Source organism: Alosa pseudoharengus, unplaced genomic scaffold, assembly GCF_046254945.1.
Source record: "Alosa pseudoharengus isolate Yale_2024_CS ecotype anadromous, Long Island Sound unplaced genomic scaffold, YU_APseudo_1.1 YU_APseudo_1.1_scf_13, whole genome shotgun sequence".
In the NCBI taxonomy this organism is placed as follows: Eukaryota; Metazoa; Chordata; class Actinopteri; order Clupeiformes; family Clupeidae; genus Alosa; species Alosa pseudoharengus.
The window spans coordinates 20,511,468-20,535,467 of record NW_027468598.1 but is presented as its reverse complement, the minus strand read 5'-3'; the positions used below and the strand labels follow the sequence as shown (position 1 = coordinate 20,535,467).

Below are 24,000 nucleotides of genomic sequence, written 5' to 3'. Positions count from 1 at the left end.
AGGTTAGATGGGCAAAGTCATCTTAAGCCGTGTCGGACACAGAGTGATGCAACTGGAGAATGGGTCTGCCCCACTGCAATGTGGGATAGCCTCGCTAGCTAAATACTCCTCAATTCAGCCGTGCACAGGCAACCATGTCCTCATCCCAATTGAGCCTTTCGGAGTCTTTTAAGTGCAGTACAAAACCGACCCAAGGCCGACAAGCCCATTTTTTGATATAATGCTTTGCTGGGGTGTCCTGGTTGTAAATGCATAAGAGGACAGTGAAATTCTTACATGTGTAGCTCAAGATTGAACATGCACTAAGTAAGTGTGCGAGTATTTTCTGCCTGCAGAGACAGCCAAAGACGTGCAGCTTGCGCCTGTTGTGGCTTTGAGTTGTCTATCAAGCATAAACACACACATGCATACACACGTACGCATTCCTACCACAAGCCTCTGTGGCTTGTCTTACAAGATGCGGCAATTGTACAAACAGGATGCATGATTTAAAGAGAGACACACACTTGGTCAGACCTGATAAACTCACCAGAAAGGGAGAACAGAATGTCTTTTGCATTTGCCTCATCATTGGTCACATGCATTAAGATCCACTTTGTCCCAACCTTGTATCACATAGAGTAAGCTAGACATATCTAGAGAATGACCGAGATGGTCAATTAAGAACTTCTGATCCTACCTGATCGCCTTTTACCTACCAAACCCCCCAAAAATGAACTGTTGTTTCTATAATGCCTGTCTGTCACACACACATAAACACACATTTCTTCTGTGGTGGAATAGGCAATTTGACCGGGTAAGCGGCCACCTGTAAAGCTGTTTTGTTGTTGTTTTGGTTGTCTTTGTTATTGTTGTGCACCGGCCCCATCAGAGCCAAGGAGCGAAGAGCCTTTCAGCTTTAGTGGAATATTTTCTTCTCTTACTCCCTTTATGTGTGAATAGGATTAGAACCCTCAGGACACACCTTAAAGCTGTGGGAGTGTGGCTGCCAGCGCATGTCAAGAACACTGGGAGGCAGACGAGAAAACACACCCAGACAAACATACATTCAGTTAGCTTAGCTTAACTTACTGTGCCGCTGCCAAGACTAGTCATGATCTTAAAATAAAGCACACACAGCTAGGCTGAATGAACTGTCCAGCTTTCACAGCTGTTGTTGTAGGCAGGAGGTCAGCAGGGCGTCTCTGTTGCTGGTCAACTCGGCTAGGGCACTGTGACACAGCACTGGCCTGGATGGAGGCAAGGGCGCGAGTCCCAGAAGACGCCCCAGGCCTCTAGGCCTGGCGGTTTCAATGAGTCATGTTTATTTTTTGGCCCAGATGGATTTATGTTTTGGAGAAAAAGAGAAGGAGGGAAGAAATGGATGGAGGGAGGGGGGAAGGAAGGAAGGAAGGAAGTGAAAGAAGGAGTTTTTTTTTTTTGAGGGTGGTAGTTGAGCTCAGCTGAATGCTAATGGATGAGAGGAGGGATGCTAGTGGGGTGAGCCAGGGGGAAGCCTGCTAGCCAGATGCTGTCTGCTAGCTAGCAATTTTAGTCTATGGGAGAGATTTCAGTAGAGGTGGAGAGGGTGGCAGAGCAGGATGACATGCAGATTGTGTGTATGTGTGTGTGTGTGTGTGTGTCCTGGGATCAGGCCCAGGGCCACAGGGCAGAAGCAGGGTGATGGTCGCCCGTTTTGGAGCCGTCACACACAGGTCACATGAGAACTGAAGATTAGGAATAGCGCCAGAAACCTGGGTGTGGGCATCAGGCCAACACATACCCACTCTTCCAACAACCATTCTGGTCCCTGCTCTGCAAATGGATGCATGGGTTCAAAGTTCCACCATGGTCCCAAGACCACCAACACATGATTGACTGGACTCACTACACCTGACAGACCCACTCTGTGAGCGGATAGATGACATGTTGAGCAAAATCCAGAGAAAAGCAAACCAACATTCTGTCCCAGTAAAGGCTTTTGTGTGTGTTTGTCTGTGTGTGTGTGTGTGTGTGTGTGTGTGTGTGTGTCAGATTGGGAGATGAAGTAGTACATTTTACCATGTCTCCAGGGATCTTTGGGCTCCACAGCACCAGACACGATATCCTCGTCAGAGGGGAACGTCACCCTCTTGGACCCTGGTTTATGTTTCTGTTCCTCATCCTGGTCAGAGGCTGGGGAGGAGAGGGCCTCAGTCTGAGACGGACTTAAAGGCGCATCCTGCTGTCCCGGTTCGGAAGACTTCTCTGATAGTTCCGTGTCCGACCGGGACACCGAGTTCACACCGGTGCCGCTAGAGGCACTTTCAGATTTGGGCACCGGTGGTTCCGACTCCAAAACTCCGGTCTCATCTAAACTTAAATCCACACCGATATCCATGTCCCCTTCATCCGCGCCGTCCCCAATGGGAAAACTGGACAGAGGCGTTTCCGGCAAAATGCCGCTAATGTTCGGGTGTGTTTTACTGTCATCAGAATAGTCATCTAGGTCAGAGCCAACCGCTGCGGCTGTGACAGTACCGTTGTTCTCGTTTCCATTTATCTCGTCGCTATCCGACTTCTCTTTCGTCCGCTGAGGTTCAATGTCCCCATCTGGACAGGCGGTAAGCCTGGCCAAAGTGGGTGCGTCCATCCCCTGCTTGACGGCGTCTCCATCCATCAGGAGGCCACTGTTCCTGGGGATGATCTCGTCCGCGGGAGTTGAGGCAGTGCTCTCCCCCGCGCTGTTCTTAGCATTGCACAAATCTAAGGCTGGCTCTTCGCTGTTCATCTTCTCATGTCGGGAAGTGGAACACGCAACACCCGAGTTTTGCAAAGCTTAGATTCCCTGATCCAGTTACCTTGAATTAAACTATTCAACAGGCTGCCTACTTTGCAAGGACTGATTCAAGATAAGTTTGCCACTATTTCTACATGCACTTGAGATACAAGTGACTTGAGTTTAATCATCACCTACACGTTGTATTTTTTACAAATCCAGTTGCTTTACACGCCTAATTACCACAACTGCTTGAGAAAATTGCAGTGCTCCTTGAAGTGCGTTGTTTGCTACGATAGTGCAAATTTGACAATGATGTGAAATATCACGTTTTCATTAACGCCCTTTCCCAGTATAAACAACCGAAGCAAATAAATCAGTGGAGCCAACATACAAGTCGTGCCCAACAAGGTAATAGACATCAGAAATATGTTGACATATAATTTGGTCGCATTGTTACTAGCCTGACTTAAGAGTAGTCTAATCAACTAGTTTGGTTAGCTATAACAGCCAAAGCACCTTTGGTTACTTAACCGTGCAATTAACCCCAGTGCTCGACTCAGCAGTATAATTGAACAGGCAAACTTGGGACAGTTTATAAAGTTGAAAGTGACTGCAGCTCAGTGTGAAATGTTCATGTTGACCGATGCCAATTGACTGTTAGCTAATTTTACATAACTCGCTAGCTAGATCTAAAACTTCAACAGCTAGCTACTTTGCTGACACGTTTGATATCCCAACTAACTGGGTTTATGTTGGGAGCGTGTCACCAGCTAGCTAAGCTAGCTGACTAATGGGCTAGCTGATACCAGAAGATAAACAGCAAAAGTCCCCGGTGTGTTGAATAAAGCTTGCCACTACAACGAACTCGGTAGTTCCGCTGCCTCAAACCACTAGTTTAAAATACAATAACCTATTGTTTCGGCTAAATCATAATCCATACATATTTTTCAGATAAGAGGCAGGCTGGCAAGCTAGCGTCTAGGGTAAAAGTGGTTCACGGTGCTTCCATTACGTTAGATAATGTCAGTTAGCATTAGCTTGCGCCAAGAGCGTCTCATTTACACCTAGCTAGCTAGATAAAAGTACACAAGCTTACATTTAGGCCAGTGTCACGGTATGCGTTCCCACATAAAACCTTGTGAGTTTACTCCATACCACCATCATGTTAAAGAATCAACACGTTAAAAATCCTTCTGCATCTCACCAACGCGTTTCGCATCATTACCATCGGTCAGGCAGAAAGAAAAACAGGCGTCATAGTCCACAGCATGTTTCTGTAGTGCTAACGTTAGCTGACGCTTTTGCCTGCCTGGACAATTCCCAAGAACTGATTCCAACACCTCCGTGCAATCGCTTCCTATTTTACTGTAAGTTACAGTCGTAAAAATATTGATTCGTGAGCCAAACGCGACTTGAAATTCAGCAGAGGAATGCACACAAGGAATTGTTCCACCTTGCGCTGTCTCCAAGTCCAACTACTGTTTGTTGACCATACGTTCATACGTCATCTCTAGTCGATTTGGCACGACTGAGGAAACACTTTCGCTGGAAATGTGGCCATGATCGAAATTAATGAAAGACCATACAAGTTGAAGTATTTCTATAATAAAAAAAACAAAGATATACAGAGTATTCAGAAAGTGCCGAACATTTTTATGTTGGTTACAGTCTACATTTTGGCGAATCAGTTCGTGTGTAAAGATACATAGTTTTGTATATTTCAGTGTTCCTTTTTGCTCTACCAATGAATGACTGCAGCCAAAAAATAATCTACCAGGATTAAAAGGATTTTTTTCAAAGAATTTATTGTATTATTATTTTTTTTTACCCTCATTCAGATTTGTCATCTGACCCTACAGTGAATTCAAGTAGGCCTAGCTGATTGAGGTGGTTAGAAGGCTTAGGCCATTTACATTATTTTTCCATTTACCATGTGATGAGGTGATGATGGATTTCATCAAGATCATCCTTTGTACACTTAATTATAAAGAGATAGTGGTCATATAGGGATTGTCAAAAAAAATGAAAATGCAATATTATACTGCTTTAATCGCCCCTATCTTCAGTTGAAATGTTCTGAACTGCACCAAATGGCATGTGTGATACCTGATATCTTTTGGGGGTTTGACAAGTTTCGTGGAATTTCATCTATTGGGGGGGGGGGGTGTAATGAATTTATGTGTACAATTAACAGAGGCTGTAGATATTGGTGTTGAGCGAAGGGTTGCTGGTAGAGGATGATGAGGAGAGGAGCTACATGGCAGGACTGTTTCACACACACACACACACTCACACACACACATGCACACTACACACACACGCACGCACGCATGCATACACACTCACATCCACACGCACAGACACGCACACACACATAAACTCTGTGTCTATAGGTGTATGTGTGCATGCGTGTGTGTCTGTGCGTGTGGATACGTGTGCGTGTGCATGCGTGTGTGTGTAGATAGATAGATAGATAGATAGATAGGCTAGATAAATACTTTATTGATCCCCAGGGTTGATATACACATATAAGACAGGGGTTTAAAGCGTAACTCTTGCCAAAAGTCAAACTTTCATTTAAAAGCATAATTAGGACGGATGAGTTTACTAAAAAGAAAGGTTTTGGCAAGATGGCGGCGAGCAGAAAAACCAACTGCTAAAGTGAGTTGTTCAAAACCTTTCTTTTTAGTAAATTCTGTGTACACAAACAATGTTCTCAATGCTCGAGTTCATGTGTAGAGACCCTGGTGATCTCTTGCTTTTGCACCGTGCGTAATCCTTCCCCCTATATCTGTTTTGCTTATCTTTACAAGGTATTGACGACTGATAGATGCATTCAGAGTTGATAATGACAGCACAGTGAGGGGTGCGCTTTACCCTGGAATTGAGTTTAAACTCTGCTCCGTGATTGAATTAAACACTGCAGTGTCAGTTACAATGGTTCAGACATGCAATTGATCCACAACATCAGGCGCGCCTGCATGTGTACGTATACACTGTGCGTACAATCACTCAACAACAAGAGAAAATTTACCTTGTGTGTGTGTATATTCACCTATTGGCCTACCATACCTTTCCAACTATGCACAGTATCCCATTAGTTGCATGCCATCAGGCTATTTACAATTTTCTATTAAGTTATTAAAATTAACGCGCACACATGTTTGAGCAGGAGAGAATAGGCTACGCACGCAGGCACGCATAGGCTACTTTTTTTCTTTTACTCGGCTTTCTATATGGTTATCAGCACACGATGTTGAGCTAATTCACTAATTCAATTCATGGATATCACAAGTTTAAACAACGAAAACAGAAAGGATGGAGGCAGCAAAGCTAGAGGAGCTATTTAAGATGGGCAAGAACAAGGTTGGCTAAGCAATTGGTGTGCTTGTCAGAACGACTGCATTACAGCCTTTTAAAGCCAGACGTTACAGTACTATAACACATAAATGGGCAACATACGGCCCGCGGGCCACATCCGGCCCGTGGGCTTTCCCTGACCGGCCCGCGTAAGGTCCGTGAAAGAACAATAGTCAAGAGCCTAGATAATGCATGCAAATCAATATCGTTGTTTTTATTTTGAAAGCGACTGCTATTTGTACGCCCATACATTTGTGCGTGGATGCATACGACGTAAACACCCTCACTGATGTGCTGGTGAATTTATGCTTCTGCGTCGACACAATGTAGTTGCCTTTATACGTCGGCGTAACCATAGCATTAATTCCTGCAGGCGCCCCTGCACAACATATTTTAATTGAGTGGGCCACACTGAAAAGCACGGGTAGGTAATATAAAAAAAAATTGTGCTGAAGGTCTGTAGGCCCAGTTTAGATGAGAATGTTTCTATGTGAAACACTAGCATAACTAGACCAGGAAGTTTACTGAGCCTTTTGAAAAAAAAATTCTGCCATGTAAATGAAAGTAAATTTTAAACTGAATTTCAAACACACCCAGTATTTTGCCATCCATACTTCTCATTTTGTGATTGAGTTAAATCTAAATCCCCTGACTGTAGGCCCAAACTAATTGCATAAATAATTTAGATTTCTAGCTAAGCTTTGTCTGTGCTGTCATCACTTCTGTTGGTGTTGTTACATTGAGCTAGGCAGGTCATGCTGGCTTTTAGGTAATTAGCTTGCTGTAGAAAAACACCCTGTGCTTCAAAAGAGACCTATTAATCAAGGTAGTGTTACACAGAGGTTTGAAAAGCTTTTGAATCCTCTTGCCCCTCCTTCTCCCCTCTTCACCCAACCCAAAACACTGTAGGGTTGTGTCCTTGTTTAACATTAAGCCTAACCAGAGCTTTTCATGCCTTTCACTTGCATGCAGGGTTGCAAACTCTCACGCATCTGGTGTGACACTCACGCTTTCAGCACCAATCTTACGCTCTCACGCACACGCAAGAAATGTCACGCCAAATCCATTTTTTTTTTTTTTGCAATCCGTTTATGTTTTGTTGATGACTAGACTATACCACAGCATTGTTTCTAAATGACAGGATACGAGTTTAGGGCATACATATGTCTATAGATAGGGAAAGTTAGGCTTTTTTTCCGCTAATCTGCAAAAAAAATTCTTACCAATAGCTTGTTTTACTATGTGTTCCTATAGGTGTCTAGTAACACCTCCCAATTTATCCACGGCCAAATCCTCGGCGAAACACCTGGAGAGCCCATCAAGTTTGGGGTGCCCAGAGGGACTGGGCGAAAATAACGAAAACATTTTGTTGACCAATATTAGCTTTTGAGATGTCTAACTAGGGGTTTTTAGGGGTGCTGAATCTATCACAGCCATTAGTTTTGAGTAAAAATGACTCCAAGTCCATAAAAAATCCATAACAAGTGGTTTTATTGAACAATTACAAAACAAAACTTTCTTAATCAGTTTAAAATGTAACAAACCTCATCCCTCAGCTCCCCTGCACTTCCTCACTCCTAATATCTTCTGGCTGGTTGATGTTCTGGCAAGAGTTACCATGACAGTTCCAACAAGCAGAAATACACTTGACTCCTTGCTTTTTACAGCAGCACCTGAGAGTGTCACAGACGCCTGCACAGTTGCAGCTGACAAACTTCAAAAGGTAGTCTGGTGCAATGGGATCTGGTGTGACTGGTGCATAATCATGTTCTCCTTGTTTCTATCCACACTCAAGGACATCTAGTGATGGATTTTGTAGCAGTATCTCTGGTCTGGAGATATGCCCGCAGAGAGTGCTATGCTGCACCTCCTGTAGTCGGAGGTAGTTTCTAAGGTTTGACACTAGTTATGTTGTCCTCATGAGTTTTACATGTTGCTCGCTGTCCACCCTCAACGTTGGACACTCTTTTCTCTATCTATCTATCTTTCTCTCTCACACACACATGTATGCCCATTGACTCTCTCACAAACACATTCACAACCACTCACACACACACTGGTACTGTCTCTCTCTGTCTCTGTCTCTCTCACACACACACACACACGCACAAATACAAACACATGCAAAATGTCCTTTCTCACACGCTGCTATTTAGACATGAGGCAGACCGACACAAAGTGTGGCCGCCCATTCTTCTCTAGGAACTACTCGCGAAGTAGCCTCACAGACATCACATGAAATAACTTTTTCTCATCTTTATAAGGTGCTATAGCCGCTTTTTGCTGCGATAAACGGTTCGCGAGAAAATTAACTTTCAAGAAATAATCATATTAGGCTACTATAGCTCTGCGCTCATTTCAATTCATATAGGGGGAATATCTCACAAACTTTTCGTTCCACACACGACAAACCGTAAACCAGAATAAACAGCAGACCTGGAGACCAGGTAAGGTTGTAACATGGGGGGAGTTGTAACATCACCAATTCCACCAATCAGGGATAAGATATGAGCCATGTGACAGTTTCTGACTCCTCAGACTTCCTTAACGATCACACATGGACATTTTCAAGTTGTTAGCCATTTATCCCAGAGTAAGGAGAAAAATTCAACATCTGAGGTAAGAAAGTAACTTTTTTTTTTTTAGATTTATTTTTTTCTAGTGCTTTTACCATTGTAGATACAGTTGTATGAGTTACATCAGGTCAAACTATAGTTTCTCTAGTAAAGAATGGTGTAGCTCTCTCTTGCTAATGTCAAAGCACCATGCTAATACAGCTAGCTAAACAATGGATGACAGTGGTGGGGTAGGTTGTAACACATTTTTTGAATATGTTACAACCTGTGGCATGGGGCTAGTAGACCCATTTAATGTCTGTTTAATTTCATCTTTGTGTGTGTGACTGTTCAGCACTCTCTCTCTTTCCATGAGAGACACAAGTACATACAACCACAAAAGTATAAACGTTGTGGTTTTTATATTTAGTTTAAAACGTTAATATGATCTCCATCTCCATGTGAAGAACAGATTGTATGGTATACAATATGTTGGTGAATCTATTTTCACACCCTGTGTACCCTGTTTATGCAAAAAATCAGTATATCAAATGGAATTCCATTGTTTTTCTGCATTTTTTTTTACCTGTTACAATCTACCCCAATAGGTGTTACAATCTACCCCAGTAGTGGGGTAGGTTGTAACAAAGGTACACACTGTATTTGTCATAATCTCACAAATTCTGTAATATAGTTGAGGAGATTTAAATGGTTGCCACTTGTAGTAGACAAATGTGGGTACTTTGCCAAAAAGTTCCAGAACTGTAGCTTTAAAAGAAATGGTAGTTTTAGGTGCTGAAGAAAAATGTGTTACAACCATACCCGGTCTCCCCTACCGAACACAAAGGTGTAATGCAATCCCCTGTACAATAAGCTGTTCCAGAGTAATCCGGTTTTGAAATGGTAGCAAATTTCTATATGGTCTCCAATTTTGGGCTTTAAGTGTCTTAAAACTGAGCTGTGCTTAAATACCTACATATGTGTAAATATTAAAATCAGAGGATAAGAGTTTGTCGATGTAGCCATAATGATTTGTTTTCACAAAATGCTAAGCATGCATGTTTTAAGTGTCTTAAAAAAGTGTGCTTATTGTCAATGCATAATTTCATAACAGGCCAAATAGAAAATAAATGTTAAATGTTAAATATAGCCTAGACATACTATTAAAATCAGATAATGTACGATAGTATAGAGTTAGATAAAGTTGGATGGCTCCAGAACTCACACCAGTGGATTGGGTCTTAAAGGAGCCACACCACTTTTATGACACTATAGCTGTTCTGTTGTAGCCTGGCGAGCCAGACCCACATTAAAATGTAGGGTCTGGCCACTCACCGTTCACAGTGCTCAGTCCGAGGGGCGGGATAATCAGTTGTCTTTCAAATTCCCTCTGCACGCAATAGGACGCAATAGGATATTTGTTTTCAAGTAGCAGGGAATTCAAGCCAAACCGTTGCAACTCTGCCATCAATCATTATGTTAGGCCCACCAAACAACTCTATACACGATTTCAATGTCCTGATTAAGTTTCGATTTCTGGAGCTCACAAGCCAACGGAGAGTTGCTAGACTAGCCCTGGCAGCAAATGTAATTTGCGGCCGCTAGGGGCGCGTCTAGATTTCTAGGCTAGTTCTGTTGACCTTTAGATTTGTTGCTACTGGGCATGAAGGGCAGGCCAATTATGAGTTCTGTCCAACATTGATGGTAGGTTTAGAAAAAAAGTAGGGCTGTCAATCGATTAAAAAAATGTATCTAATTAATTACATACTCTGTGATTAATTAATCTAAATTAATCGCATATATAATCTTTGCTGTGAAAGTATTTTAAATATTTGAATTCAAATGAATCATTGAATAATCAGCATTACTGACATTAAAGTTCAAAAACTCTTTCATTATTATTTTCACTGTTCAAATAATGGCCATAATAATCTATGATATGACCTAATATGCTGAGTAAATAAATTCAACAGTGCTTTGGGAAGAAGTTTTTTTTTTCACATACAAGGCATTTCAGGCCACAGATATAACCTAGGGGACAAAATGAAAATAAATTAACACTCCCCTCAATGTCAACACTTATTTCGTGGCATTGATGCGTGACTATAGAGTTGATGTGTGACTATAGAGTTGATGAACTCCGCTGATATGCAAATTCCTTGCTGCAGACATTGCAGAGGACTTTATTTTCAACACTTTATTTTTATCAACACCATCAGGCCATTTTTTAAAAGTAAATGTTCCAATCAATGATCCAGGCAGCACGTTTTCTTCTCTCTCCTTCATTTTACAGTCTAATTTTACTGACTAGAATGGCTCGGGGTCAAAGGTCATACGGAATCGATTAATCTGCACAAATTTTTTTAATCAGTTATTCTTTCTCAAATTAATTAATCGAAATGAATCAGTTATTTTGACAGCCCTAAAAAAAAGTCAGCACATTTTAATCATATTGCAATAATACCAATACCCGTGATCATTTTGGTCATGATTTTTCATCAAATGTTCATACTGTATCTCTAGTGGCTGGAAGACTTTGGAATCCACCAGCCACAATGGTAGGTGGAAATCCCTGATACATACGTACACTCATACACACATTCATAAGTCTCAATCTGTCCATTTCTTTCTACAAAACTCGCCAGAAGTCATCATTTAAGGGGTTATTTTTCAATTTCTTCTACTGAGCTACTACTTTTTTCAGGTGGGCAGGGGGGCCCAGTGGCTCATAATCCTTCCATGCCACAGGGTTAAAACACTGGTCTCGTTTTCAAGTGCAATCAATAATTTAGATGTACATTTTGAAGAAACGTTTCCATTCTATTAGCTTTTTTTAAAAAACATAAATCAGGGATTATACTGTACATAGCAAAAAGGTCAGGGGACAGACATTTTTAAAATTAGGTTTAGGGAACAATTTAACGAACACGCACTATGACTTCACAAAAACACTCAAAGTTGGCAACCCTGTGCATGGTAGAGCATGCAGATCCTATGGGGACCGCAGATTGGGCAGACTTCAAAACACTTGCTATGATGCATATTAAGGTCATCTGCACATTTACTTGACATGATTCATATTTAGGTCATCTGTGTTAGAAGACTGGACAGCCGGGCAACTTATGCTGTTTTACTTTGACATACTTTTGACGCTCACAATTCTGCTCAATTTCTACAGAACTCAGCACCTCATGGATACACCTTTCAGGATGCAAATTCAGGTAATGCCATGAAACTGATTAATCTGATTGCAGCTGACTCAACAGATCTAGCAATTCACACTAGATTAGATGGCGCTCACCAGATACAAAGCTGCAGTATTCCAGTCAGCCCGTATCTGTGTTATGCCAAATTCTCCAGTAGAGGGCAGTGTAGTACCAGAATGTTGCTCTAGCATAGAATTCAGATGCCTGATGTTCAGATGCCTGCCTTGAATAGATTTTGTCTCTGTGAACACACATAAAATATGATTGAAAATAGCATCAGTTTATCAAATCGGTTTATCAAATAATTTCCTACACATCTAAAATTATTTGTACAAATAACTGTTTGTGGGAAAGGAAGTTAAACGGACAGCGCATCACCCAACGAAAAATAATGATTTCTATAGTATAGTGTATGATAATATTCTGAGCAGCCTTTCAGAAAATGTTCATCTTACTCACTTGTTGCCTCAACCTAATAAAATCCTATTTATCATGGAAGCCTGGATGTTACCCTTGATTATAGGCTATCATCTGGCTTCACAGTAGGCTTATTACTGTTAACCTTAAGTTAAGTGATTTTGTTACCCTCACTAAAACGGGGGTGATGGTGACAAGGTTTACAAGTTGTGAAAACCGGCTGGCTACACTACATTTTTTGGCGAAACAGCTGTTAGGCCCATGACGTCGGACTTAACAACCGAACATTAGGCCTACAGTCTTTTACTTCTAGATTCCTATAATATCTGTAGTATTCGTAGATATTGCTCTAATATAGGAATCTTGTAGTGTATTTCCCCAAATACTATAAGATTCCTATAGATCCTTTTTGTTGGGGGACTAAAAGAGTAGAGATTGTGTATCCATACCACCTGTTAAACATCTGCAATTGAAAAACAGCAGGCAGGCAAGAGTGACGAAAAGCCATCCAAGAGGAGACAAAACAGCCCCCGTATGGTAGTTATGAATGAATTATGAGTATGTTCACACCACTTTATGCGCTATTTAGGCAATCTCACTCCAACACACTCTCTCTACCCACCCTCTCACAGCCGAAGAGTTTCATTTTGACACACCTCTCCACACGTGCGCACACACACACACACACGCACGCACGCACGCACATACACACACACACACACACACACACACACCGGGCCTACAAAGGAAAGAAACAATTACCGGACAGCTCTGATGTCTCAGCAGTGGAAGATGAATGCCACAGACAAGCGTTTAATTTCGTGTTGGAACTAGTAGACAGAGAGCAGGCCTGGGAAAGCAAGGCCTCCCACAGGGAAGACAAAGGTAAATATTTTAGCATCCAATTGGAAGCACTCACACAGCTTGCATTTGTGGGGATTTTTTTTTCACCCTGGCCCCTTTTACTTTATTTTCACTTCTTTTCTCCCTGAGTTCCTGGCCTTTCTCTGTTTTTAGCAGGCAGCTTTGTCACTGCCAATCGAACGACTACCCCATTTGAAGAAAACCAACTGTATCCTTTCCACATCCCTTTCCCTCTTTTTGCAGCTTGAGATGAAAGTTATAGAAAAGCAAGAGAGAAAGAGAAAGTGGGAGAGAGAGAGATTTTAGAAAGTAGGAAAGTAAAAGCAAGTCAAATCAGAGATCCTCATGGGACCCACTTGAAAGAACATGTTTACGCTGTGGCCCGGATGGTGTTCGGTTTAGACACAATCACAGAAAGTGTTGACAGACAGGGCAGGGCAGAGCATATCTCCCTATTTCCTGTTGAAAATACATCACTAAATGCCACTGTGCCAAGGGCTGCCACTTCCCTCATGGGACGTGTGTGGAGATATTAATCTGCACCAGGAATCTGTTGAGAAAATAAATGAACCCATCTGCCCGCTGTCTCTATCATTTCATAGGCTGTCTCATCGAGAAGAGAAGCCTCTTAAATATGCGCCTCCTGAGGTCCATTTGGCTGAAGAGGACTGGAGATTTTGAGGATTTATTTGTCGAAAGGAGGAATGAAACATGCAGAGTTGGAGGAAGCAGGAGAAGAGTGTGGAGAAGATAGAGATGTTCAGGAAGAGTGCTGTAAAGTTATATAAACATGGTTTTCCAGAGCAACCTCAGATGTGGGGAGAGAGATGGCAAAAAGTGGAGTGGAGGGGTGGCAAGGAAACGGGAATGTAAACCCAGGATGAGCCCTGTAAGTTAAGTATGCAGAAGCTACCATTAAGGTATTCAATAATCCTACTGGACCTCAGATTAGTGATTTGTTTGGTCATAGTGGCAAGCTGAGTTAAAATGGATGGATGTTGCTTTGGAAAATTAATGTAGTCAATAAAAGACAGAGGCCCAGATTCTGGGAACCTTCACCCCTTCTTTGACCTGTGACAGCCATTAAAGACACACATGGAAGGGTAATGGTATTAGACATCTGCTTGCTAACTCTTGAAAAGAAAGACGAAAAACATCCTCCTGTTGAATACATGTCCAAATAGGTGGGCGTTGAGCATCTTGAACCAATAGTATCCTGTCATTTTCTGGTTATAAAAGTGGATGTACGATATGTTGGAAAAACAGTGACAACAAACCGATAGAACATGGGGTACATGGAAAGTACTGCCCCGGAGGAAGAGGCTGGAGGCAGCAGCCAGGCAAGGACTTCCTGTGTCTTACTTTACTTACACACACACACACACGCACACACACACACACACGCACACACAAGCACATACTGTCCCTCAGGTACCCTCTGAGATGCAAGCAGGTGTAGTGGAATATGATCTGTTTCAGCTGAGGCACTCCACTGAATATGTACACACACTTACTCACTTAAGAGTGCACACACACACACACACACACACACACACACACACACACACACACACACACACTCACACTGTCTGGGGGGCCCCTGAATCACCCAGAACGATCGTAAATCCCTGGATGTGGCGATTTGGAAGATTTTGCTGCTACTTGACTTCTCTCTCTCACCCTCATACTCTCTCCCTCTCTCTCTCTCTCTCTCTCTCTCTCACCCTCTCTTTCCTTTTTTGCTTTATGGAGATGTCAGGCAAAGGCCTCAGGAGGCAAAGATCGCAGAGGGACTGGGGGAAGGAATTAATCTTCTAAATAAACCAAATCCAAGAGTCAATCTCTGATGCTTTTTGCACACACGCGGGGAGATGAAGGAGGAGAGGAAGGAGGAGATGAAGGAGGAGAGGAAGGAGGAGGAGAAGAAGAAGAAGCCGCCACCTCGGAGGCAGCCCCTGCTCAGACCAGACGGGGAAACCAAGTCCAGAAAAACCTCCTCCTCTCCTGCGCCTCCTACTCCCGACATGGCTCCAGCTCTCCACAGGATCCTCCTAAAAAGCTGACCCCGGTCTTATGAGGAGGGTCGGCCTGGCCTGTACCTCCTCACAGCTCCAACAGTGACTTGAGGAAGACTGATAGTGAGTCAGCCTAACAACTGCTGGGCCGTAATCTACAATGACTAAGTGGAACGAGACCTGTGCTGAAACCCTGAAGTCAAAGCAGTCTGGTGGGAATGAATGATAGCATAGGCGAAAGTTCTACTAGGAAGACTTGTAGTGTAGCCTACTACTCCATTCATTCATCGAGCCAGCCAATTATAGCCTACGTTATAGTATTCCCAGGAAACTCTGTGATCTACACTATTAATTCATACAATCAGCACTAGCCAATAGGAAGTCTGTGTGCGTTATTGAAACTATGCAGTCTAACACCTCTCTCTGTTACCATGAGTATGCCGACTTTGACGTCTCCTCCGCCACCCCTCCAGTCACCGTTGCCAGTGGTCTCTGTCTTGACGGCCGTGGGTCAGCCGACTTAAACATAAACAGGAATAAAATATTGCAGGTCCACATTAAATGAAGAAATATTACTATCTATACTAGTACTAGGTAGTAAAAGGACTAAACAGGTGTGTGTGTGTGTGTGTGCATGGGCGATAAGAATGCTTGGGAAAGACACGTGTCAGATACAGAAATGCATGGATTAAAAGCAAGAAGCAATATTTTTCAAGCCACACAAGTGAGTGATAAAATTAATTCACACAGAAGGATAGCTTTTTTTTTTGCAAACACACTCAAAAATTCCAGTCAGCTCTGTTGACGGTTCTCAAGAAGCACTGCCTTCATCGGTCCCTAACCACAGAGAGCTTCCAAGAGCGCAACAGATGCACCATGGGATAGGTCCGTATCCGTAGCCCTGAATCCCGATTCTCATCCCAGACATGGGAAATGAGCGCTCCGTTTCCGGGACCAGGAAGAGGGCGGCGGCGTGGCGATCTGAGGGAGAGGAGGAAGTGAGGAGCAAGAGGAGGAGGTGGAGGAGGAGGAGGAGGAGGAAGTGAGGAGCAAGAGGAGGAGGTGGAGGAGGAGGAGGAGGAGGTGGAGAACAGAGCAGAGCGTACAAGTGTGAGAGTGGAGAGAGAGAGAGAGTTGACGTTCCCTGGCGTTCCCGTTCCCGTTCCCGCTCCCGCTTGGGCAGCTCCAGCTCCTGGGCCCCTCTCCGGCTCCGGTGATGGCTACCACATGTTTGCACGGTTTTCCAATCAGACGGGAGCCGGCCGCTCTCGGGGCAGTGGAGGTCTGCGAAAACACGAGCGCACAGCCGGGGAGGTATAAAAAGCTGAGCGGGACTGGATCTGTCACCGAGCACCTGTGTGTGTGGGGATGGACCAGGAACAGAGAGAGAGGGGGAGAGGGAGAGAGAGAGAGAGAGACAGAAAGAGAGAGAGAGAAGCCCCTTGCTACTCTACCTCATCGTTAAAGTGAAAGAGAGATTGAAACTATATATATATATGTGTGTGTGTGTGTGTGTGTGTGTGTGTGTGTGCGTGTGCGTGCATATATAAAAGAGGCTGAGTTTATATGTAAGACAGATATGGGAAGAGATTAAAACGAAAGAGAGAGGGGCCTTTACCTCCTCCATCTTTTCCACCTGTGCTGAAGCTACTGCCCCTTTTCCAACAGCAGCCATCTGTTTAAACTTTCCCTTCTACCCTCTCCCCTCCCTCTAGTTCAGTGTTTCCATGTGTCCCTTTTTATCTTATCCCTAATGCCTTCTCATCTTTCTGTCATCGTTTCTTTCCTCTTTCCTTCCCTCTCTATGTACTGTATGCCCCTCACATTCTTCCTCATTTGTTTTTCACAGCTTTCAGTTCAGCACTCCTGATATATTGGTGTTTACATATGTCCAATACATTATTTAATTAGTCAATGTAGTTGTTTAGTTTGTTGAATGTTTAGCTTGTTTAGTTGAGTGTGTTATATACGTTTTGCCATTGCAATATTGTAACTGTAATTGCCCACAACTCTTTGTTCCTGAACTTCTCACATCTCCCACCACCGCTCCCTTCCTGATCCCACAATTTCTTTAAATATTCACGTCCGTTTCCTCTCTTCCTGTTTGCCACCACAACCCTCCCACCCCCCACCCCACCCCCCTCCTCTTCCTCCTCTCCCCTCCTCTCTTCCGCCCTTCTAGAAAAACCTGGAAGTCTTGTCCTCATCCAGGAGGCCGTGGCCCCATTCCGCTGCACTGCTCTGGGTCTGGCTCTGGCTCTGCCTGGCCCCTGTGTCCTCTCCCAGACTCCCAGACTCTCCAGCAGCAGGCCTCCAGCAGGTCCTTAATGTCCGTTATTACGCTTCTGATTATGACTCCTAAAAGCCCCAGTAGACATGCTTACACAGGACGCAGGCCATGGAGACCGGCCTTCATGTTCGGCCATCGCACAGCTGAAGGGAGGATTTATATGGGTGTTCCTGGAAAGGCGTAGAGAGAGGGGGAGAGAGACAGAGCCGGAGAGAGAGAGAGAGAGATGGTGAGTGGGACATGTGTTTTAGTGAGGTGTCTGTTGACTGGGAGATGTTTAGCTTTGTGGCCGTGACTGGACATGGTGTGAGAAGGACAGATTCCAGCACTGGGCCCATGATGAAGGGAATAATATATATATTATGGTAAATACGGTTATATTCTCACTGTATGTTTGAGTCCTCGACGCCAATCTCCTCTCCTGGAGGTACTGTGGAACCAATTCATAAGCGTGACAGGCTCATCTAAACAGTTTCTCACCACAGGGCTTTCTGGTGTGTCACTTTTCCGACACTTTTTTTATATATATATAAAACGCAGTCCATATATAATCCATTCCACATTAAAAAAATATATCCAGAGCGTTAAAACGTGTAGAGGCTGTGATCTGGAGCCAAAACCTTAATGCACATCCTGTGATTTTCACCAAACCGCACACTTTACCCCACACTTCATTTGGGAAATTTCAGCAGAAAAAAAACTTTTGCAAAAGCCAGACTGTTTTCCAGTAAAGTTATTATAGTTTTTAATGTCCTGGAATGACTCCTGCAAGGCATGTTTTTAACAATGTCAAAAAATTATCATTTTGAGGTGTACAACTTTTTATCTTCACAATGAAAGATATTAGGATTATTTATCCAGTTTTTTTTCTCCTCATAATAAATTTGATTACCTTCAAGGTTGGATTTTTCCTCATTGTTTTCATTGAAAACCTAATAATACAGTAAATGCCAATTGATGTGAAGGTGCTGCACTCACCATTAAAAAAATCATTATTGTAAGGCATCATTGTAAGGAAATTATCCTAATATTGTCCACTCGTTGTTGTAACACATTAACATGTCTATGGGCATGTAGAATATCTTAACTGATAGATCTACAGATAAATAACTTGTGTGAATCAACATGTGGCAAGTGTGTTAGCCGTTCTTTTTTACTGATGGTGTGAGACAGTTAATGGAGGAAGCAACAGTCTGAGAAACCAGCTCTACATCTATATCATTTCCAGATATATTAGCAATGAAGGATGATTTCTAAGAACTCACAGCATTCCATGTTTCTATTTTTACGGGTCTGTCTCACATGAGTATAGTCAAGCTTCCTCTGCTTGGCTTCGAGCAAGAAGTCACAGAGGGGTCTTCACCAAAACCTAATAGGAGGGGGTTCCTAAAACATTCTTAGAATGTTCCTCTTTGTCCACTCTGGAGGCTCGCAAAGTGCACAGTGCAGATTAGAGGGACCATTCTGGTCAGTGGACTAGTTTGTTACTTATACAAAACAAGAACCAGGCAAATATTGTATCAGAACCATACAATATATGATCAGAACATGAATAAAAAAAAATGAAAAAGTTATTCAGTCATATTCCAAATAGGATCTCAGATGTTGTCTCTATAGCATTTGGCTAGCAACACAAAGCATACGTTTTTATAATAATAATAAATAAAAAAACATAATTTTTTGTGACATTTGAGTATCAAGGAACACCTCACAACCATAACTGGGCTCTGTTGCTAGGGCTGCGGAGGGCCGGTCGGTGGTTGGGGACGAGGGCCCAGTGGTCTTGTCCGAGTGGTCTGGGCGAAGCACAGAGAGGTGGATGTGAGGGGAAGAAAGGAAATTGAAAAAGGAGGGGGAAACGAGAGGATAGGGGGGCAGGAGCCAAATGGTGAAAACGGACTGACAGGAAAGTCTGCTCGACTGATTTCAGTCTGGTGTGTGTGTCTTTTCTTCCCACCTGGATGGAGCTAAGCGTACCTCCCAGTTTGTAGGAAGAGTACAAAGGAGGTGAGGAGAGGGGAGGAGAGGAGGGGAGATGAGGAGCAGAGAGGAGAAGAATAGAGAGGAGAGTGCAGGGGAGGAGAGCTTCCCTCGGCTGGACTGAGCAGAGCTTCATTTACATTCCTGTCCATCACTACAGCTAAAAATAACACCCAAAGGGATATCAGAGGCACTGATGACAGCCCAAGGCTCCCCACTGCAAGTGTGCAAGTGAGTGTGTGTGTGAGTGTGTGTGTGTGTGTGTGTGTGTGTGTGTGTGTGTGTGTGTGTGTGTGTGTGTGTGTATCTGTTCATTTCTGTCTCTCTGTGCAACAATGTATGTGTGTGTGTGTGTGTGTGCATGTGTGTGCCTACGGTTTATGCCAGCAGCCCTTGCGGCTGTAGAACATGTGTGGTAGCCGGTTTGGTTTTCTCATCCATCTGCTTGACCAAGTGCAAGTGACTTACCGCCGCCATGGTGGATGTGGGCTCTGATCACCAACTCTGAGATACAAGATACTTCCACTGGCTCACAGACGCCCATCCAGGAGCCAAACACATGCCACAAACACAGTCCAACATCAGTTTAAATGTTATCCGACAGTCGTGGTAATGGACTCCCTGGCTGACCAAGGGCTATACGAGGTCCCTGACAGTTCAAGTGTTTGTGGCAACAGGGCCAAGGAAACTGCGTAGGCTCCCCCTGACAGAAGCTGTTATCCGACTCATAAAGAATTACTGTCATGCTCCTGCTGACGTTACTTCCGGTTCTTTAAATGTGCCAGTAAGAAGATAAAGCTGTGTTGGTTGGCTGTTTTTTTTGCAATCTTTTTCTACGTAAAAAAGACGTAAAAGGTGTCAATGTATGTGTTCATGAATTTATGAATGATACAAGGAACCGTAATGTAATTACATTAATTAGATGAGTTATGTAACACTTAAAAATGAGTATAATTAATCACTGGTTAGATAGATTATGTGTATTAATTACGAGACAAAGTCTGTCGTGTGATGACGTAGGTAGATACCCTGTCCTGTTGTGTTCATGCAGACATCTTCCCTTTAGACTTAATCAACCCTGTGATACACTTAAGCCAGACTGTGTTGAGCACTCTTCCTTTTTTCACACACACACACACACACACACACACACACACACACACACACACACACACACACACACACAGACTTTCTCCCATGTCTTGTCTCCTCGCCATATTCATTGAAGCACACTTGGACACAAGCAGGCTTTTCTATGGCAGCAGATGCTCAGCTACAGTTGCATGTGATCCATCTGCTGACCGTGGCATCTCTTGTGTGTATATCAGTAGCAGAGCACAGCTGAGGCTGTGTGTGTGTGTGTGTGTGTGTGTGTGTGTGTGTGTGTGTGTGTGTGTGTGTGTGTGTGTGTGTGTGTGTGTGTAAGTGGACAAGTATTTGTGATGGGAGACAGTTGCACTTGCAGCGAAACCTCTGGGTGAAACGGGTGAAACGTATTTACCATAAAACTTTGATTAAAAGCTGAGTACCAGTTAGATGCAAGCCCCCTTTACTGGCCTGTGGCTACAGGTTTGGATAAAAAAGGCAGGTCTCAATTAGAAGCCTGATCTGGTTTTCAAGGATGTTTTTTAGTTGTATAAAACTTCTTAATGCCCACCCAATCGCACACTTGAGCTAGTTCTTTGCTGCTAAGAATGTATGATTAAAGGCAGGAAGTGTAAGAGTTCCTAAATATTTAAACTTCTGTTACAGTAATATACACATGTGCTAGATTCTGGTTCAGTTAATTTTACAGAAACCATGAGCACCAAAGTAGTGCTACGGTTAAACTCATTTAGATTTACCAGCAGGGTAAAGAGAGGCGAAAGAAAACAATGACTTCCTATACCTAGTGGCCATGAAGTCTGAATACTGTATGTCCATTCCTCAATTAGTGGTATTTTGATACAGGTCTCTCTCTCTCTCTCTCTCTCTCTCTCTCTCTCTCTCTCTCTCTCTCTCTCTCTCTCTCTCTGCGCATGTTCACCTAGATAACACTGTCTGTCTAAGCTAGATGAAATGACAAATATTCATACTTGAATAATCAATTTGACAGTATTTCCCATCTTTGCTGAGCAAACGTTTTGTGTGAAAAGAAAGATCCATATAGACATCTGTCCCAAACACAAGCAGGTTGAGTTCGGCGATTAAAGCAAATAAAAGCCCAGACTATCAATGAAGGTTTTACTGTTTAGTTTATCCATGTATTTGTTTGTTTGTTTGTTTGTTTTTGTATTTACTGAACTTTATTGTTTTATTTATCCTTGCTTCCCTCTCTACCCTCTCTGCAGATGTGTCCATCCTGACTTCACTATATTTCATGTTCTGAAAAAATACATACTGAAAATGTGAGGCGTCACACCCATTGACAGATTTCTGACCGTAAGTTGTTCTTCAGTCTTCAGACAGCATGCACATTAAAAGGTCTGGCAAAAAGATAAACATCCTACACAAACAGATTTCACTCACAATAAATCCTGTCTACAGACCTGGCAGCATTTCTCGAGAACAAATGTGACTGAATCAGGAAGAGCTTCTGCACTTACAGTCTACATTGGTAATATATTCTTCACTCTGAAGCGTGTTGACATGTATTGTAATAAAAGAATACATGTGACTGTTTGTGTTCTGATCCCACTTCTGTTTCTTAGATTAAAAATCTTTGATTGATAGAAGATGCTGCTTGGCTCTGAATTTAGCCTGCCTTTTAAGCTAGAGTGGTTCTCAGAATATGCTTTCAGATGTGTCCATGCATCAAAACATGCTGTGTAGCCTACTTGCTCAGCTTACTGATCTGGGTTAAATATACCACTGTGAGGGGGATTATTTCCATAACATTTTGATAAATATGGAAGCTCTTTTTGCAGGTAATTGTATATGTGAGACCCATTCTTTACGCTGGGAAACCATTTAGAGTTCAAAAGCATCCTTCCTGGCAGCGCGCACTCATAACTGCGTATCACTCTCTGGACTCCCATGTCTTCATGCTCCATGGAGCACTTGATGAAAGCACGGCGTGACTGTGAAAGTATTATTGTGTTTAAATATCCAACAAGGTCCTGTGATGAAACCCGAGTAACTGTATCACCAACAAATAACATCATAACAGTCACTGTTGCGTGACTCTTCTCACTGTGTTCTGATGGATACTTCTTCTCGGTATCGTTCACTGAATGTTCTAGAAGGATTTTCCACATTAACGCACCGGGTTGCCTGAGTGATATGTCTTTCGGGAGAGCAATGGCCCAGATTCAATCTGTTTTTATTTTTCAAAGACAAGTGTTTCAGTTACAATGGTTTGATGGTGATCTGTTTATTTATATTTTGTTTTAAACATTCATAAAATACTTAGAAACAGCAACAGAATGTAAAAATGCCTATGGTCTGTCTTGTCCAGATATGCCTGTTCTGTTGTAATACCACTTGACACCACTTGTGGCGCTGTATAAAATGCAATGTAATTAATGGAAGAGTGTGGTGTGGCTCAAAACCTACAGAATTATACATAGCTCCATTAATTAAAAGTACATACACAGGTACCGAGCAAACAAACCACCACATTTAAATGAACAGACTACCTCTCATAGTGTTTTTCAAGCATCTTCATTTGATTCTTTAGGCTAATTGGGAAGGTTAATTGGCAAGTGGACTGACTCAGGTATAATGTGTGAAAGAGTTAGTCGAGCCAGACTGGCCTGCCATTCCAATGGGCATTTCGCTGCAGCAGAAAAAAGACGAAAGGAAGTGCAAAAAAGAGAGAGAGAGAGAGAGAGAGGGACAGAGAGAGACGGAGAGGGGGAGCGATGGAAAAAGTGCAACATGAAAGACCGAGGGAATGCACTTCAGTGGCCAGTGAATTCAGCGCCTGTGTGGGTGAGGGAGCGCTAGTTGCTTAATGCTCTGGCAGACTCAAGGCCTCAAGGCTTTCAGGGGGGGGGGGGCTGTTTTAGAGCTGTGTATACGGTGTAGGGAGGGGAGAAGAAGAATCGAGGACAGAGGAGGGCAAGGGTGGAGGGAGGGGGGCAGGGATGGAGGGGGGGGGGGGGCGTAGGGGAGGATGGTTGGACTCCTAACAGCTCAGCACCTTGCCTCAGCTCTGGCTGTTCATGAAGGCCTGGCAATGGAGATACTATATCGGCCTCCGTATAGACCCTTTCATGGAATTTTCATTATCAGCATCATAGTTGGCCCCACAAGACTTCCTTTTTAACATTCCATATGTTATCTTAATGCAGAGGAAGTAGATTGGGGCCCAAATAGAATGTTCAAGCATTGTTTTTGTTTACCTTGTTGAAAGGGTCCATAACGTCAGCATCCGCGTTGAGCTTTGAGTTGGAGCGCAGCTGTCCTCCCCACCGTACTGGCCTCCCCTGTGAGTGACACCTCAGCACCTTAACCCCACGGCCTCGCAAGATACTCTTTGGCAGCATGCAGGGTTGGAGCCAGCGCTCTCATTAGTCCAGATGACCCCTGAGTCTGTCTGTGTGTGTGTGTGTGTGTGTGTGTGTGTTCGCGTGTGAACTGCTGGTCTGTG

The 24,000-nt window shown here is 43.2% G+C and overlaps 1 protein-coding gene across 1 annotated transcript in view; it reads right to left on the bottom strand.

Moving 5' to 3' along the window:
- ppp1r37 (protein phosphatase 1, regulatory subunit 37) overlaps positions 1-4,218 on the bottom strand; it is a 50,435-nt gene extending 46,217 nt beyond the window's left edge. The window contains exon 1 of the mRNA XM_076282454.1: positions 2,041-4,218. Within this exon, the coding sequence (XP_076138569.1) occupies positions 2,041-2,749 (709 nt within the window). The 5' untranslated portion in view covers positions 2,750-4,218. The remainder of the gene's footprint in view (positions 1-2,040) is intronic.
- Between the last annotated feature and the right edge of the window lie 19,782 nt (positions 4,219-24,000).